The 17,993-nt window shown below is 33.9% G+C and overlaps 1 protein-coding gene and 1 long non-coding RNA gene across 3 annotated transcripts; one reads left to right on the forward strand and one right to left on the reverse strand.

Annotated features, from left to right (window-relative positions):
- Positions 1–2,019: 2,019 nt before the first annotated feature.
- On the reverse strand, positions 2,020–14,363 carry LOC112711430 (uncharacterized). Of its 2 annotated transcripts, none has more exons than XM_025764081.3 (2): positions 13,516–14,363; positions 2,020–2,755 (listed from the first exon to the last, which is right to left on the reverse strand). In XM_025764081.3, the coding sequence occupies exons 1-2, from the start codon at positions 13,855–13,857 to the stop codon at positions 2,279–2,281; spliced, it is 819 nt and encodes a 272-aa protein (XP_025619866.1). In that variant the 5' UTR covers positions 13,858–14,363; the 3' UTR covers positions 2,020–2,278. The 2 variants fall into 2 exon arrangements, with proteins under 2 accessions (XP_025619866.1, XP_025619867.1); XM_025764082.3 differs by lacking the exon at positions 13,516–14,363 and adding an exon at positions 3,750–4,390.
- Positions 13,953–17,496, forward strand: LOC140175355 (uncharacterized). Its single transcript, XR_011866001.1, has 3 exons — positions 13,953–14,069; positions 14,850–15,578; positions 16,019–17,496. It is a non-coding gene; the product is annotated as an uncharacterized lncRNA (long non-coding RNA).
- Positions 17,497–17,993: the final 497 nt, after the last annotated feature.

The following is a 17,993-nucleotide window of genomic DNA, read 5'->3' on the forward strand; positions in this document are numbered from 1 at the left end:
CACACATTGCGTCCCTCGCGCAGCCTACCAATGCGCCGGCCGTGCAGGCCCCACCATAGGCCGCCGCCTCCTGTCGCGCTATTCATGCACCGTCCTTCCTCCCACCGATTCGACTCCTCCTCCTCTTCCATCTCTGGCAGCTGCGCGTTTGGGTTAGAAGCCCACGGAGCAGATTCGCAACCTTGCCTAGTTGAAGTTGTCGTTGTGTGGCTACTCCGTCGTCGGATCTCCTCCGTTGTCTCCATGCGTCGACATCGACTCTCTCCACCCCGCAAATGTGCTGGATGTTCAATTCACTAGGTATGTAGATGGTTATTTTAATTCTTAATTGGATAGTTATTTTATTTGATTCAGTTTTAATATATACAATTAACAAATGTTGGGTGGTCATTTCATTATTTAGTTGGATGATTATTTTAATAAATACGTGGATGGTTATTTGATGACGATCCTGCGACAGTGATGGAGGAGGGGGCTATAGGAGGTGGCCGATGATGGTCGATAAGAAAGCTTCTAACAGCCGAAGATGTGGGATGATTGATGAGGGTGGGGTGGCAGACGGTTTGGAGAGGGGGGTATAGGGTGTTTGGGTGAATTCCTTTGGTAAATTTGAGTTGGGATGATTACTTTTTCGAAATAACTGTTTGTGTTTCTTTTTTTTCTTGTATTGAGCCAAATTCAAAGCCCATTGTTCTTTTTTGGTGACTACACAGAAAAGAAAGAAAAAAATAGAGATAAAACCAAATAAATTGGCTAGGTTCATATCTAAATCTATTAGATGTTGAAACTCTCTCCATAGTTGACTCCAATCTGAGTGAATGTCTGCGCCAAAAGCAGTTGCTCTAGCCATACAATCTGCAATACTATTTGCATTTCTCTGAATTAAAAGAATAGAACTCTCAAATTCCAATTCATAACCTCTTGTATATGGTTTGCCAAATTCCGTTTTGGAATATTCTTACCAAGCATTCTTTGGTTTACCAAGAAAAGAACTTCTAAACAGTTTGTTTCACAAATAACCTCATGAAATCCACTATCCTAAACTAGAAGTAAATCTCTTCAAATCGCATACAATTCAACAAAAAGAACACTACACACTTTGACTTTTCCAATGCAACCTTTTAACCAATCAAAACCCATTATTCACATTGTTAAAATTTCTTATTATCGAGCGGAGTTAATATACAATAGGTCACACTTGCCTAACAAAGCAAAAATAAGCCTAATAGGCTAAACAAAGTAACTGGGCATCCCAACATGTAAACCCCGTTCCAGTGTATCTGTTCAGCTTCCAGTCAAGCCAACCTTTCAACAAGTCATAGTCACAAGCTCTGATTGCTACAAGAGAGAGGGGAGGCACGTGTCCACAAACAAAAGCACCAGGAAGAATCTCTGTACACAGCATCTGTCTTGCAGTGTGACCCAATTTTCTTTTGTTGGGAAAAAAAAAAGAGAAAGAAAAGGAAAACCAAAGAAAAAAGAAAAGGGGAAACAACACAGCCGAAATGGCCACGACACATCTGAGGCTGCAACAACAGAGGAGGTTCTGTCCACTCAAACTCAGCACCACGAGAGCGCACACCCTTCTTCACCAACCAATCAGCAACCGTGTTAGCCTCTCACCGAACAACATTGAAGTGCACAGAATAGCCACAAATTCTTTGGGAAGTCAAATTATTTCTTTTCAGAAGAATTTAAACAGAAAAACACGGTTTATTTCTGAAAAGGTTCCACAAATTACCTAAGGAACCTTTTATTTGAAAGAATATTCAAATTTACCAGTTATCAGTCAGTGCTGTAGTGTCTTCATGTTTCATTGTATAAACATGAAAAATCAAAGCCTGCAGTACAACTAAAGCATGGAAATAGCATCCAATAAAATTTGGTTACTTGCATTAGTAGCTTTCGGTATTTTGAATGCCCTTTACTTTCTTCAGTAGCTGTAATCAAAGTTGTAAACTTAATCGTCTGGAAAATTCACCTAACACTTAAGGTGGTTAGTTGTAGGTGCAATATATATTTTTTCAAATAGAAAAAGAAGCATTTTTACTAAGGGAAATAATGTACAAAAGAGGATGAGCCATCCTCACATACATACAAAATATATGACTAAGACCTAATACAAAACATGTCAATTCCCTTGAATGTCTAATTAACAAAACACCCTTGAACAGGCCATTTGCTGAATACCAAAAGGAAGCCAAGAAGAGAGTGTAACTTAAATGTACCCAACATAACACCTGCAATTCATTTATGAATTAACTGTTCCTAGCAACATTTAGAAGATAAATGGGATAACAGCCTTAACATTTTTAGGGAAATCTTCAAACTTAGAGAGATACCATTTCCTCGTTGCATAGCTCCTGCCCACCAAATAGAAAGTGGTGCCTATGGCAAAACACAATGAATACACAGTCTGAGAAATCATTGAAATCCCATAGAACACAGTAATCTCAAAGAGGTAATGTGGGCATATCACAAGCCCAAACAAGCCACCCTTTGGAATCTTGTACTCCTTTTCGCCCTCCCCTCGCAGTTTCGAAAGGAGGTAATGGTGGTAGAAGTTTCCAATGATACCAATGAGGAACACCGCAACCCCAGGGTACATGAGATCAATTTGTGGCTGTGGAAGCCCCTCTGTTACCGTTAGGTGCTGACTATAGGTCATAGTTGCAGCTGATACAAAATAACTCAGAGTGATGGGGATTGCAGAATCAAGATACATGTAGCCACTATATTTGTGGACAAACAACACCTACACAGCACAATCAAACAGCATTTCTTAAAATTTATGAGAAACAGAAGATTAGAACATAAACAGAATGCATTACACATATATATTAAACAATAATCACTCATATCCAACCAAACAGCAAACTGTTATTTCTTTTATTCTAAGAAAATTAATCACACAATTTCCAAGTCAATAGTAATAGTTACCAATTTGTGATTCCTTAGTCCATTTACCAAAAGTCTTAGACTCGACCCCGGGATGGAATTAACCTTAGCACGAGAGCCTTAGCCTTACCCCTTTGATGAGACCTCGTCATATTAGACCCATACACAAAGAAACAAAAAAAAGTTAACCCCTACAAATTAAAGCTCTTCTCAAAGTCGTGACATTAGGACTAAAAATTATGGGTCATGTACCAAAAGGAAGAAGAGAAAAAAGAAGGGGGAAGGGGGAAGGGGGAAGGGGGGAGGGGAGAATTCCCGTTGGGTCAAAATCTACTTTCATCACCGATGCCCTTTTCATCCTTGCTAAGAAATCTCCACAAAACCTACCAACCTAATTTCTAAATTGACTTTTAAGTAAACAAGAGACTAATTTCAAAAACAAAAGAGGGATTAAAAAAACTGGAAGAGTAAAAGAGAAGAAAAACCTTAATTGCATACAAGTATACTTTGACCTATTTCCTAATACTAATCATCCCTAGAAGGCTAGAACTCTCTCTAAGACCTCCATAGATAGGTGATCAAATTAGTAGAAACTCTATTAATAGATAAAACATATAATAAATTGGAGAATTTCAATGCACTCATAAGTCTTTGAAACTTTAGATTTTAATTCTTTCTGTCCAAACTTGACACGCACATTCTCACCCCTTTCGTTGACCAAGACAAATATTTTTGTCTCCGAAATAGAAAAATCATGATTTTCTCTAGACATCTAAACCCTAAAAACGAAAAATTGAATGTATTTTACGAATTATTATTAGTTATTAGTTATTAGTTATTATTATTACTACCTCTAAGTCTCTCTTGAGGAAATGGAGGGTTACAGCAAATTGGAGGAGGGTAGATCTGATCCCCTCGTTAGGGAAGATGAAGAACGAAACGACGCCGGCAAGAAAAGCGGGAGTGTAGAGCATCAGCATCCCGGCTCTGCTTGACAGCTTGATCTGTTTAGAAGAGTCGCCGGTGGTGGCATTCCAGAATTTGGAATAGTTCAGATGCTTCCCTCTCATCTCCGAGAACCCCGTGTTCGTCAGCGACACCAGGCTCACCACCGACAAGGCTGAAACCACCAGAGACGGCGGCGGTGGGAAGAGGAACTTCAGTAGCGCAGACATTACCATGATCCTAGCTAGAGATGGTAATAATAGGCTCTAATTATTCTTCATGCTCATGCCTCATGCCTGATTGAGGCTTTTTATGTACATGTTTTTTCTAGGGCAATGCTATGGTGTAGATTTCAAATTGTCTACACATATGGAAGGACAGATGTCGAATAGAGGAGGAAGAATTCAGAAACGTACAAAACAAGACGGGATAAGGGCATAATAAGGCATTAAGGCTTGAAGAATTGGGACTCACAAAAGCTGAAAAAGTTTGTAATAAACTAATAATGGATCCACGTGTTTTTAAATTCGTTGCTAATGATTCTCATAATCATTTTTTAATGAGGTTTATTTATTTACAGTCATATTAAAAAAATATTTAAATGGATACGAATTTTTTTTTTTCATAAAGATAGCTTCACTTCAATTGCACGTGAAAAAATCGATCCACTAAAATATTGAATTTTAGTGATATACTGAAATCATTTGTCATTTTTATATTAATTTTGTGTTTGAAATTTTATTATTAACGAGTATTATATTTGTATTTTATACAAAATTAGATGATATTATTTGTAAAAAATTAAGTTTTAAATATCCATACATTAATACTTTTTAGTATGAATAAATTATTTTGTAGTTTTCTGCAGTTATTGTGTTGTTAACAAAAGAAAAATAATAATATTTTAAAAGATTTATAAATAGATTTTAACTTTAATTAAATAATTTTTTAATTAGACTGTAATAAATAAATAAAATAATATGGATAGGAGACAATAATATTTTAAATATAATATATTGTAAATTGGCCTAATTTATATTGTTATTGTAATTTAATTTTTTAATATGATTACAAATAAATCTCGTTAAAAAATAGTGATGAGAATCATTAGTAACAACGGTCAACATAAGTTATATATAGAAATGTTAATTAGAAGGTTTGGTTATTTATATATATAGTAATCTGTCATATATATTTTTGGTAGGAATAAATTAGAATAACAAATCAAGTTGTTATATTAGAAAAAGATTTGCTGTGATTTGTTGATTAGGGTATATATATATATATATATATATATATATATATTGAAAGTTTGTATCAAGAATACAGGCCGATTACCATTATTTATTATGGTATCAGAGCCTAATTTAAGAAATACATAAAATAGAGGATGACCTGAGAAATTATGGCGATAGAGCTAGAGAAGACCATCGGAGACAAACCACACTCTTCAGGAGGAGATGAGAAGAAGACTCACTCGCCGTATGACCTCAACGGAAGTGATAATCCAGAAAACATAATCACGCAGGTGTAATTGTATGGGAAAAATTATAACGAATGGGTGAGGGCTGTGAAGATCTCTCTTCGAGTTCGGAGAAAGTGGAGATTCATTGATGGGACTCATACAGAACCAGGAAAGGATGCACCTGAACTTGAAGATTGGTAGACGGTCCAATCCATGATTGTTTCGTGGATTTCGAATACGATCGAGCCAAACTTGTGGACCACCGTGGCGTATGCAGAGAATGCGAAGACGCTGTGGGAGGACATTAAAGAATGCTTCTCTGTTGTGAATGGACCTCGAATACAGCAGTTGAAAGCATATTTGACAAGGTGTAAATAAGAAGGTGCGTCCATGACTGCGTACTATGGGAAGTTGAAAATACTTTGGGATGAACTTGCAAACTGTGACCAGATTTCCAAATGCACCTGTGGTGGGTGCAAGTGTTCAATTGGCTCTCAACTTGAGAAGCGGAGGAAAGAAGAAAAGGTTCACCAACTCCTCATGGGCCTTGATGATGTCAGCTATGCCACTGTGAGGTCGAGTATCCTTGCAACCGATTCCATACCTTCGCTTAATTGTGTGTACGCGATGTTAATTCAAGAGGAAAGGGTGAAGACAATCACCAAGTCGGCGGATGAAAGGGGACTAGTTGTGGGACTTGCGGCGCATGTCGGCAACAAGGCGTCGGCAACAAGGCTAGAAGGGGAGGTGAACATGGAGAAAAGGTCGTGACATGTTCCAAGTGCGGTAAAAATAGGCATGATATGAAAGAGTGTTTTCAAATATGGGTTACTCAGAATGGTGGGGTGACCGGCCAAGGCACGAAGGAAGAGGCACTGGCAGAGGATCAGGAAGACAAGTGATGCGCAACCGAGGGGCTCAAACACGCGCTAATGTGGCATGTACTGGAGGAAGTGGAATTCGTGTGAATAACCTAGAAGAAAAGAATCTTGACATGACAAGTTTAACTAGTGAGCAATGGAAGGTATTGGTTGATATGATCAGCAAACAAAAATCAGCTGAATCTGAGAAAATGACTGGTAAAAAATTTGGGATTTGTGGATCATCGATAGTGGTGCTTCTAACCACATGACAGGTACCTTGAAAAATTTGTGTGAAAAAAGGACCATTTCAAGATGCCCAGTGGGCCTGCCTGACGGTGAGCAGGTGCTTGCTTGCAAACAAGGAACTGTGTTTCTTGACGGAGGACTTCAGTTGAAAAATGTTTTTTATGTACCAAAATTAAAATGCAACTTGCTTTCTGTTCCACAATTGACTGATGAAGAAAACTGTGTTGTACAATTCACTGACAAGCTGTGTATTATGCAGGACCGCACTTTGAGGAAGATGATTGAAGCGAGTGAACGGAAGGATAGGCTCTATTAGTATCGTGGTGTGCGCAAGGTTCAAGCAAGTCATGTCAAAGTTGAAAATAAATTGACTCTATGGCATAAGAGATTGGGACATCCATCATTTAAAATTGTGCAAATGATCCCCAATATGAGTGACAAATGTACTAGCTAAGAGGTGAATAAAATTTGTGAAATTTGTGAAAAATCCAAATAAACAAGAGATAAGTTTTCATTAAGTGATAGTCATGCTTCGAGTATTTTTTATTTGATTCATTGTGACTTGTGGGGGGCGTTATAAAACTCCGTTATCATGTGGAGCCTCATATTTCTTAACCATTGTGGATGATTGCTCACGGACTGTTTGGATATATTTGTTAAAAGAAAAGACGGAAGTGTCTGTTATGTTGAAAAATTTCTTTGTTTTGGTTGAAAAACGGTACAATAAATGCGTCAAAATAGTGCGATCCGATAATGGAACAGAGTTCATGTGTTTAAAGCAGTACTTTATGCAACATGGAGTGGTTCATCAAACTTCGTGTGTCGGAACTCCACAACAAAATGGAAGAGTAGAGCGCAAGCACAGGTATATTCTAAATGTTGCCCGGTCCTTGCGATTCCAAGGTAATCTCCTTATTGAGTTTTGGGGAGAATGCGTTTTAACTGCCGGGCACCTAATCAATCTCACACCGTCCTTAGTGTTGAAAGAAAAATTCCCATATGAAATTATTCATGGAAGAGTTCCCAGTTATGAACACCTATGAGTTTTTGGTTCTTTGTGTTATGCTCATAACCAAAGTAGGAAAAATGACAAATTTGACAGTCGAAGTAGGAAATGTGTGTTTGTCGGGTATCCATTTGGGCAAAAAGGATGGAAGTTGTTTGATTTGGAAACGAAAGTTTTTCTTGTCTTTCGTGATGTCCATTTCATTGAAGGTGTGTTTCCCTTTCATGAAGCCCAAAGAGCAAACTCACGAGTTGACCAAATTGGACCCCCAATGCTGGAGCATGTTTTTGAAGAGAACACTCCATTTAGGTCAATTTCCACTTCTCCCACAACTAAGCCTATTTCTCCGAATCAAAATGAGACTCTAGAACATTCACCCATTGCTCATGACATCCAAGACAGGGAGACATGAGCTCCGAGACAACCCAAACGAGGACGTCGTCATCCCTTCCAAAATCAACGTCGAGGAAACGGTGCCGATCTTTGATTTGCCACCAGTCGCAACCGAAGCCCCCCTTGGCCGTGGACATCGTGTAAAAATGCCCTCCATCAAGCTGCGCAACTTTGTCACCACTGCCATTGTCCAAAAGAGCCCCTCCGTCCAGAATCTGACTTCATTAACTTTCTCAGGTGTGTCCTATCCTATACAAAACTTTGTGAATTGTAACAATTTCTTTGACCAACACCGCACTTTTCTTACTTCATTACAAGCCGAGCAAGAACCTCGGTCCTTCTCCCAAGCTATCACAGATTCGCGATGGCGAGATGCCATGTCCAAAGAAATTCAAGCACTGGAAGTTAACAACACGTGAAAGCTCACACCTCTTCCTCCAGGAAAGAAAGCTTATGGTTGTAAGTGGGTTTATCGAATTAAGTACAATTCTGATGGGTTAGTTGAGCGATTCAAAGCACGGTTGGTCATCTTAGGAAATCAACAAATGGAAGGACTAGATTACAATGAAACGTTCTCTCCGGTGGCAAAGATGGTGACCATTTGAACAACTCTTGCTGTTGCAGCAGGCCGGGATTGGGAACTTCACCAAATGGATGTCCATAACGCCTTTCTGTATGGCGACCTTGATGAAGATGTGTACATGAAGCTCCTACCCGGGTTTCAAGTGTCTCAGCCAAGCTTAGTGTGTAAACTTCAAAAATCCATCTATGGCTTGCGACAAGCTCTCCATTGTTAGTTTGCAAAGTTATCCTCTACCCTTACTCGATTTGGTTTCCAGCAATCACAAAAAGACCATTCCTTGTTTAGTCTCTGTAAAAATGATGTCCACCTGGTTATTTTGGTGTATGTTAATGACCTTGTGATTGCAGGAAATAATGGTGATGCAATTAACAAATTCAAACAGTACTTGCACAAGTGCTTTCACATGAAAGACTTAGGGCGCCTGAAATATTTTTTGGGGGTTGAAGTTGCCCGATCTTCCAAGGAAATTTTTCGGTGCCAACGAAAATATACCTTGGACATCATCACTGAAGCAGGTTTGTTGGCTGCTAAGCCCGCAGCTACTCTGTGTGAGGAAAATCACCGGTTGGCATCCGCTGCTGGCCCTGTTCTCTCTGATCCTAGCATGTATCGCCGCCTAGTTGGAAGACTCATATATTTGTCCTTTACCAGACCTGACCTCGCCTATAGTGCTCATGTTTTTTCCCAGTTTATGCAGAACCCACGTACTGAACATTGGCACGCCGCTTTACGGGTTGTTCGGTATCTGAAGGGACATCCGGGGCAGGGAATACTTCTACTTAAAGAAAATGATTTGCAATTCTATGGTTGGTGTGATTCTGATTGGGCTGGCTGTCCCCTAACACGCCGATCTCTTACAGAGTGGTTCATTCAATTCGGTACCACCCCTATCTCGTGGAAAACACAGAAACAACAAACGGTCTCCGCCTCTTTTGCTGAAGTTGAGTACCATTCAATGGCCAAGGCAACTAGAGAATTAATATGGATAAAGGATATACTGTCCTCGTTGCACATGTCGCATCCTGCTCCCATTCGCTTGCACTGCGACAGTCAAGCGGCGCTTCACATTGCTAAAAATCTAGTCTTCCACGAACGTACCAAGCACATCGAAGTCGACTGTCATTTTGTTTGGGATGAAATCATACACAATCGACTATTACCTTCTTACATTCCTACTCATCTCCAACTAGCTGATATTTTCACCAAGACTTTCGGGACGAAACAATTTGGAAAACTCTTAGTCAAGTTGGGCATTCAATATTTACACGCGCCAACTTGAGGGAGATAACAATGGTCAACATAAGTTATATATAGAAATGTCAATTAAAAAATTTGGTTATTTATGTATATAGCAATCTGTCATATATATTTTTGATAGGAATAGATTAAAATAACAAATCAAACTGTTATATTAAGAAAAGATTTATTGTAATTTGTTGATTAGAGAAAATATATATATATATATATATATATGAAAGTTTGTATCAAGAATACAGACTGATTACCATTATTTGTTAATTAGCAACAAATTAAAAAACATGTGAATATATTATTATAAGTTTTTTTTTATATTTTTTGTGGATTCTAACACTTCAAACATTATCCAATCTAGGAATAGCAATTCTCTTGGGATGGATATTCACGAAAATTTATCCATCGGAGAGTATGCTACCCAACCCCCTCTAAAATAATATGTAAATTACCCTTCATTATGTGTCACATTGTAATTGGTTCTTATCTTAACCATAGTTGGGTGATTTTATAATTTATTATTCTTAAAATATCAAAGCTCCACTCCCGTTCATTGAAGCACATTCCACTCCTCCATTCTTTGTTTATCACTCACCATCGCGTTCGTGACGAGAAGCGCTAACTTCATCGCCATGCCCTCCTACACAACCTCTCTTCCCAGTATAGTATAGTCAGTGCCTCTTTTTCGCGTGAATCACTGCTTACCCACATAATTAATGGTTAATTTGGTTATTAAATTTTTTTATTAAAAAAACATATCTTTATTTAATTACGTGATGGAACATATATTTATATGTAAAATATAATATAATAAAATAAATCTATTCAAAGTATTTAAAAGTATAATTAAAATCATGAACATATAAATATAATAATAAAATTTGTACTCCGAAAAAATAAACATATTTTTTTATCATACATATATTATTTAAAAATAAATATATTATTAAAATTAATAACAGAAATTTAAAATGATAAAATTCAACTTTTTTACCGTATTTTTTATAGTATTTTTATTTTTTAATTTTTAATTTATTAGTACTTTATTATTTAATTAATAATTAAACAAATTATTTTTATGAAAAATTATTTTTTATATTATATTAGAGAAGAGACCAATGTAACAGTTTAAAAAATAAATTGTATAAATATTTAAGAGATAAATATGAAATACATATTTAAGTAATGTTTAGTTTGGTTATTAAATTTTTTTATTAAAATAAATCTTTATTTAATTACACGATAGAACATATATTCATATGTAAAATATAATATAATAACTCTATTTAGAGTATTTAAAAGTATAATTAAAATCAGAAAAAATATATTTTTTATTGTACATAAATTATTTAAAAAAATAATAAATTGTTAAAATTAATAACACAACTTTAAAATGATAAAATCTAACTTTTTTACAAGTATTTTTTATAGTATTTTTATTTTTTTAATTTTTAATTTATTCGTACTTTATTATTTAATTAATGATTAAATAAATTTTCTTCATGATAAATTATTTTTTGTATTATCTTAAAGAAGAAACCAATATAACAGTCTAAAAAATAATGTAAAAATAATTTTTAAATAAAAAATAGATAATATTAAATTTTTAAATACAAAAGTAAATTATATAGATAGATATTTAAGAGATAAATATGAAATACATGCCTAAAATAAATAAAACAAGACAAAAATAATTCTCCATTTTTCAATAGTACTCCCATTTTGTCTGTTTTATTTATTTTAGGTATATATTTCATATTTATCTCTTAAATATTTATATAATTTATTTTTTAAACTGCTATATTGGTCTTTTCTCTAATATAATACAAAAAATAATTTTTCATAAAAATAATTTGTTTAATTTTTAATTAAATAATAAAGTACTAATAAATTAAAAATTAAAAAAATAAAAATACTATAAAAAATACGGTAAGAAAGTTAAATTTTATTATTTTAAATTTCTGTTATTAATTAAAAATTAAACAAATTATTTTTATGAAAAATTATTTTTTGTATTATATTAGAGAAGAATACTATAAAAAATACGGTAAGAAAGTTAAATTTTATTATTTTAAATTTCTGTTATTAATTTTAATAATATATTTATTTTTTAAATAATATATGTATGATAAAAAAATATGTTTATTTGTTTGGAGTACAAATTTTATTATTATATTTGTATGTTCATAATTTTAATTATACTTTTAAATACTTTGAATAGATTTATTTTATTATATTATATTTACATATAAATATATATTCCATCACGTAATTAAATAAAGATATATTTTTTTAATAAAAAAATTTAATAACTAAAATTAACCATTAATATATGGATAAGCAGTGATACATGGCAAAAAGAAGCGTTGGCTATACTGGGAAGGACAAGTTATGGGGGACGGAATTCAACGACGTGACTAAGGGATGATGCACTAAAAAAATAGAGGTTGTGTGGGAAGGCAGTAGATGGTGATGACGTTGGTGCTTCTTCTCACGAACGCAACAGTGCTTGAAAGGATCGAATCTAGGTGATGAAGTGATGAACAAAAAATGGAGGAGTGGAATGTGCTTCAATTAACGGGAGTGGAGCTTTGATATTTTAAGAATAATAAATTATAAAATAACCTAACTATGGTTAAGATAATGACCAATTACAATGTGACACATAATGAAGGGTAACTTACATGTTATTTTAGAAGGGGTTGGATAGCATTCACCATATATATATATATATATATATATATATATATATATATATATATATATATATAAAAGTTTGTATCAAGAACACAGACTCGTTACCATTATTTGTTAATTAGCAACAAATTAAAAAACATGTGAATATATTATTATAAGTTTTTTTTTATTTTTTGTGGATTTTAACACTTCAAACATTATCCAATCTAGGGATAGCAATTCTCTTAGGATGGATATTCACGAAAATTTATCCATCGGAGAGTATAGTTAGAGAATATTTCTTTCTTTAAAAAAATGGATATATATGAGTACTCGTGCAATAAACAAAACGGAGAGGATATATATATATATATATATATATATATATATATATATATATATATATATATATATATATATATATATATATATTAAAACTCCAGCCCCAAATCACATTTCTACGCCTCTCTAAAATATAAAAAAAATCATCATTTTGTAAAAAAACGAAAGATATTATATAAAATAAACGAAACAAAAATTCAATTATATTAGGGGGTTGCATTTTAACCATGAGATTATTATTATTATTATTATTATTATTATTATTATTATTATTATTATTATCCCACGACCAATGTATAAAAATGATTATTTTAATAATTATATTATGTATACACTAAAAATTAATCATTAAATAATTATAATATATATATTAAAAATAATTAAATAACACATATAATTATATATAAATATATATTAATTAATTTAATAATTAATTTTTTATATAAATATAATATTTTTATATTTTGACATATTAAAAAAATACTAAAAAATTAGTTAAATTTATTTTTTTTACTATTTTTAATTATTAAACCTATTTTTTTAGTCTGATAATATAATAACATACTTTTAATTTATACTTTTAAATATTAATAATTAATTATTAATAAAAAAAATAAATTTTATTGATCTTTTAATATTTTTTGTATTTAAATTTCAGAAATAAGACTATTCTAATCAATGAATATAGAATTTAGATCTTTTAAAATAAAAATTTAATAAAATAATAAAATATTAAATTAATAATGATTAATTTTATAATTTTTATAAAATATATATTTTATTATCTTAATTTAAAAATAATAAACTTTTAATTTTACTAATTTTTTCATTTTAGAAACTTAGATACCTCAAAGAGTCTCTTGAAGTAGTGGAGAGTAACAGCAGAGTTGAGGAGCGTGGATCTAAGACCCTCATTAGGGTATAACCAAAACGAAGCAGCACCCGCAAGAAACGCAGGTCCGTACAACAAAACCATTCCTACTCTGCTCGAAACCTTTATGTTCTTATTCTTCTGCTTCTCCGTCGCTGCATTCCAGAACTTGGAGTAGTTCAAGTGCTTCCCTATCATCTCCGATACTCCGGAGTACGCTAATACCAAGAAGCTCCCCACCGTAACGGCTGAAACCACTGCAGACGCCGGCGGCGGGAAAACCAACTTCAACAGCACAGAAGACATCACCGTCGCCATGCTGCTTAATCGATAATTAAGGTTTTATTTAACTTCTTTTTCTAACTCTAATACTTGCATTGCATTATTGCTATGCTGCTTATTATATATTCTTCTTTAGACCGACGGCTACAGGAATTGAAACACGTGATGTCGGAGCTGTGGGGGCGGAGGATCTTATCTTGAAGATATTGGATCAATTATTCATTAATTAAAAATTGATCAATGATTAGGTACGGAAAAGAAAGGAGGATTTTTTTAAAATAAATAAATTAAATATTTTATTTACAAATATAAATCTAAATGAGATATAAATAACTTTTTTTTACTATAAACGTAATAAGTAAGACGCTTATAAAAGTAAGTCATTTATAGCGTGATTATTATTTCTTGTAAATCATTTTTTACTTCTTTTCTCTTACTTCTTTTCTCCTCCTCATTTATAGCGTGACATTTCTGTTAATATTATTGAGATATTCAGACATTATAATGCGGCAGATATATGAGATAATGATATCAACTATTTGAATGTAATATGGCATATCATTAGGGCAATTGACTTTTAGATTAGTATTGTTATTTTTCTGTTTCAATTAAATAAATATATAATTATAGTTAAGATACTTTTTATATTTAGTGTTTATTAAGTAGTGGATTGTATTTAGTTAGTGTTAATTAATTAATTTAAATTGAACTTATAGTTAATTTAATTCAATTTATTTAATAGATTTATGTAATTTAACTTATTTAGTTAATTTAATATACTTAGTGTTTATTTCATTTTTTTATTTCTTTAATTCGAATTAAATTTTTTGTAATTTTAATTTTGAATATACCAAATTTTTTATTTGTAAAGTTAATTATTCTCAATTCAACTAATGTATGAAATGTGAAATAATTATTTTTTATTATTTGTATCTTTTTATTTCAAAATAAATTTTTTAATAATTAAAATAGATTTGTTATTGAAATGTTTTACTTTTTTAACAAACACCTTGTCTATTGCTTTCTAGGCGAGTGAGCCATATTCTTACATCACCGAACGTCATTCTCCTTTACTTGAGGGTGGTTGGGTTTGGCGACACAGTACAACTCAAAGACTTTATGTTTGACAACTCTCTAATTACTGCATTTGTAGAGCGTTGGTGTCCAGAGACCCGCACTTTTCACTAGTCTTGGGGTGAGTGCACAATTATCCTGCAGGATATTGCGTACAACCTTGGGTTATGCACTCACGGAGAGCTAATAGGTGGATGCTTGTATGATTTTCAAACATGGTACCAACACCCGACTTGGGAGTAGGTACAGGAGCTCCTTGATGCCAGGCATCCTCATGCTCAGCAGTAAGGACGCAGAAGAAGAAGTCATTTTCCATCAAGCTGACGTGACTTATGGATCGAGTACAACATATGCCAACCACTACAGATTTAGTCACTCTCCAACAGTACACAAGGTGTTACATCCTACTGCTAATCAGGGGTTAATTACCTAATGACAGACAAATCAAACAATCAGATCCATAGCAGGTGTTTGCCCTTATTAAAGGACTTTGAGAGGTGTCGCTGTCTGTCTTGGAGATTTGCTATGTTTGCATAGATGTACCACTCGTTATGCTTTGCAGCACATCGATATACCACCAACATCGCTAGAGGCACTCTGCTACTCGTCTCATGGATTTACCATAGATTTTTTTAGTAGTTTCTACCAGAGAGACAAATTCTGACGTTTGCTCTGGCCGTGAGGTAACTATTTTCTTATAAGGTTATTGTCCTTTTTATGTATGTAATTCAATAATTTCTTTCATAAATTGAGATATTGTTATTGTTGCATATGTCTACAAGTTGATAGGTATGGTCCCTAGTTTGACCAGTGAGTCTTTTATTGGCGTCTTTTGTTGGATCAGTTACAATTGCATGAGGTACGTGAAAATGTTTTAGTCAGTTATCTCTAAACGATTAGTTCTCCTATGTAATAAACTGAATCAGAGGATTGTATTACACTTTGTTTTGTGATTCCTATGGACGTCGTATAATCACCCAACCTTGCAGGCCATCTGTTGAGTTAAGAAAATTAACTAAATTAATTAGTGATGACAAACATTATTTTATTGGGCAAAATAAATAATTAAATATTAATTATTTATAATTATATGTTGCTGATTATTTATGATGATATGTTGCAGGCCAAAAATAAATATAATGCAGCAGCAGCCCAAGTGAATGAGAGAAACATATAAATAAGGCTGGTGGGCTAAAATGCAAACGAAGCCTAAAAGAAACAAAGAATACAAGGCAACGGGCTGAATGAAAAAGATCTGATCCAAGCCCAGTTCATTGCCTCTCTCATTCAAACTCTTCCATCTTGCTCTCACCCAAAAGCAACGTTAACCTATTCCCTCTTGGTCAGAACTCAGAAAAAGAAAGAGAGAGCTTCTTCCTAAGCTATTCACTAAAGAAGCAAGAAAGAGAAGATTAAGCAAATGATAGAAGTCTAATCACCCATCATCAATCTATATCAAGAAGAGGTCAGAAGTTAAAGGTGATTTTCATTTCCTTCTACATGCATCTCATTTTCTTCTCTTCTTCCCAACACTCTGCCATTCCAAAAATGGGTTACAAGAGAAAGTTGATTTTTGCTCTAATCTGCTGTGTATCCACGGTCACAAGTGTATCTTGGGGACCAAGTTGGTTTTTAATGGCTGAGATAGGGTTTTACCATTGGAAACATCTGTGTATGATGTCAAATGTCTTCGATCAAGCAAAAAAGAGACAGCTTGGAAATCAATTTGGGATAAATAAAGAAAGTAATCTCTGTTCACCACTACTGTACATCAATGGTCAAGATTGTTTCTTGGGGACCAAGAAGTATCTCAAGGGTTCAGATTTGGGTTCACCATTGAAAATAATTTTCTTTGCTTCCCTGAGGCTTTCGGTCAAGCAAGAAAAAGTCAGACTCAAATTTCTAATTTGGGGATTAACTGGAAAAGTGACGTGGTAAGTTGGTGAAGCTCAAGGCTCAAAGTGTTGACCTTGGAAGAAGAACCAAGCAACATGCAAGGAGATAAAAAGAAGCTTGCTGTTCATTCAGAAGTAAGGAGAGAAAACCAGAGTGTGAGAACAGTGTTCTGTAAAGAAGTTCCTCTACTTGGATAATGCTTACTTTCAAAGAAGCATTCGGCCAATACTGAAGAACTGCATCTGAGGTTTGTGAATCTGGTTTTGCACATAGCAAAGAGGCTGCTGATGAAGTCAATCTCCTTCATGTTTTACTGATTATAATGTACTTTTCAATGTTTATCATTCTGTAATTTCTAGTGAGAAAAGGCATTGTGAGAAAACTCAAGTAAAAGCCATGAGTGGAAAAAGGCTGAGTGAAATACTTGAGAGAAAAGCCTAGAGTTATTTTCAGATTTCTTTAGGTATGTTTATGTCTTGTATCTTGTACCTGTGAGGTATCCCTTTCTTAGTTGGGTTAGCACTAAGAGTGAATAGTTAGGTATTAGCAAAGCCAATGTCAAGTTAGGTTAGAACTTGAGTGTGAAAGGATTGTGTCAATCCTGTGAAATTGGTGTATGTAATAACTGTTAACTATAGTGAAATTCTTCCATAGTTGAGGAGGAGACTGGACGTAGGTTGCATAGCACAAGGCAACCGAACTAGGATACATGCTGGTGTTAGCTTTTTCTTCTCTGCCATGTTCTATTTTCTGATATTCATGAGACAAATAAATTGTCTCATAAATTTCTGCTGCTAAATTCAAACAGAATCAGAATTGTAATTTTGTTTAAAAGAGGGTCATAACAGCAACTTAAAAGGAAGGCATAGATTCAACCCCCCTTCTCTAAGCCTACCACAACCTTCAATTGGTATCAGAGCTAAGGTCTTAAGAATCAAGCTTAACCGCTTGGAGCAAAGATCCAATGGCAAACAACTTGGGCACAACCACAGTTGCTTACACCCTCACTGAAGGCCAGTCAAACAACCGGCCACCTTTCTTCAATGGAAAGAACTATTCCTACTGGAAAGAAAGGATTAGGATCTTCATCTAATCCATTGACTATAACATATGGAAGATCGTTGTAAGCGGTCCAAAGATCCCAACAAAAATAAGTGCTGATGGAGTGGTGACTCCAAAAGAAGAAGCTGAATGGAATGAAG

The sequence above is a fragment of the Arachis hypogaea genome, chromosome 9 (assembly GCF_003086295.3).
Source record: "Arachis hypogaea cultivar Tifrunner chromosome 9, arahy.Tifrunner.gnm2.J5K5, whole genome shotgun sequence".
NCBI classification, from domain to species: domain Eukaryota; kingdom Viridiplantae; phylum Streptophyta; class Magnoliopsida; order Fabales; family Fabaceae; genus Arachis; species Arachis hypogaea.

Bases quoted from the DNA above. Each gene is read 5' to 3' on its own strand.
- LOC112711430 (XM_025764081.3), bottom strand. From the start codon at position 13,857: ATGGCGACGGTGATGTCTTCTGTGCTGTTGAAGTTGGTTTTCCCGCCG. The intron at 2,756-13,515 runs GTATCTAAGTTT...TGTGCTGTGTAG, and splicing joins ACTTCAAGAGACTCTTTGAG to GTGTTGTTTGTCCACAAATA.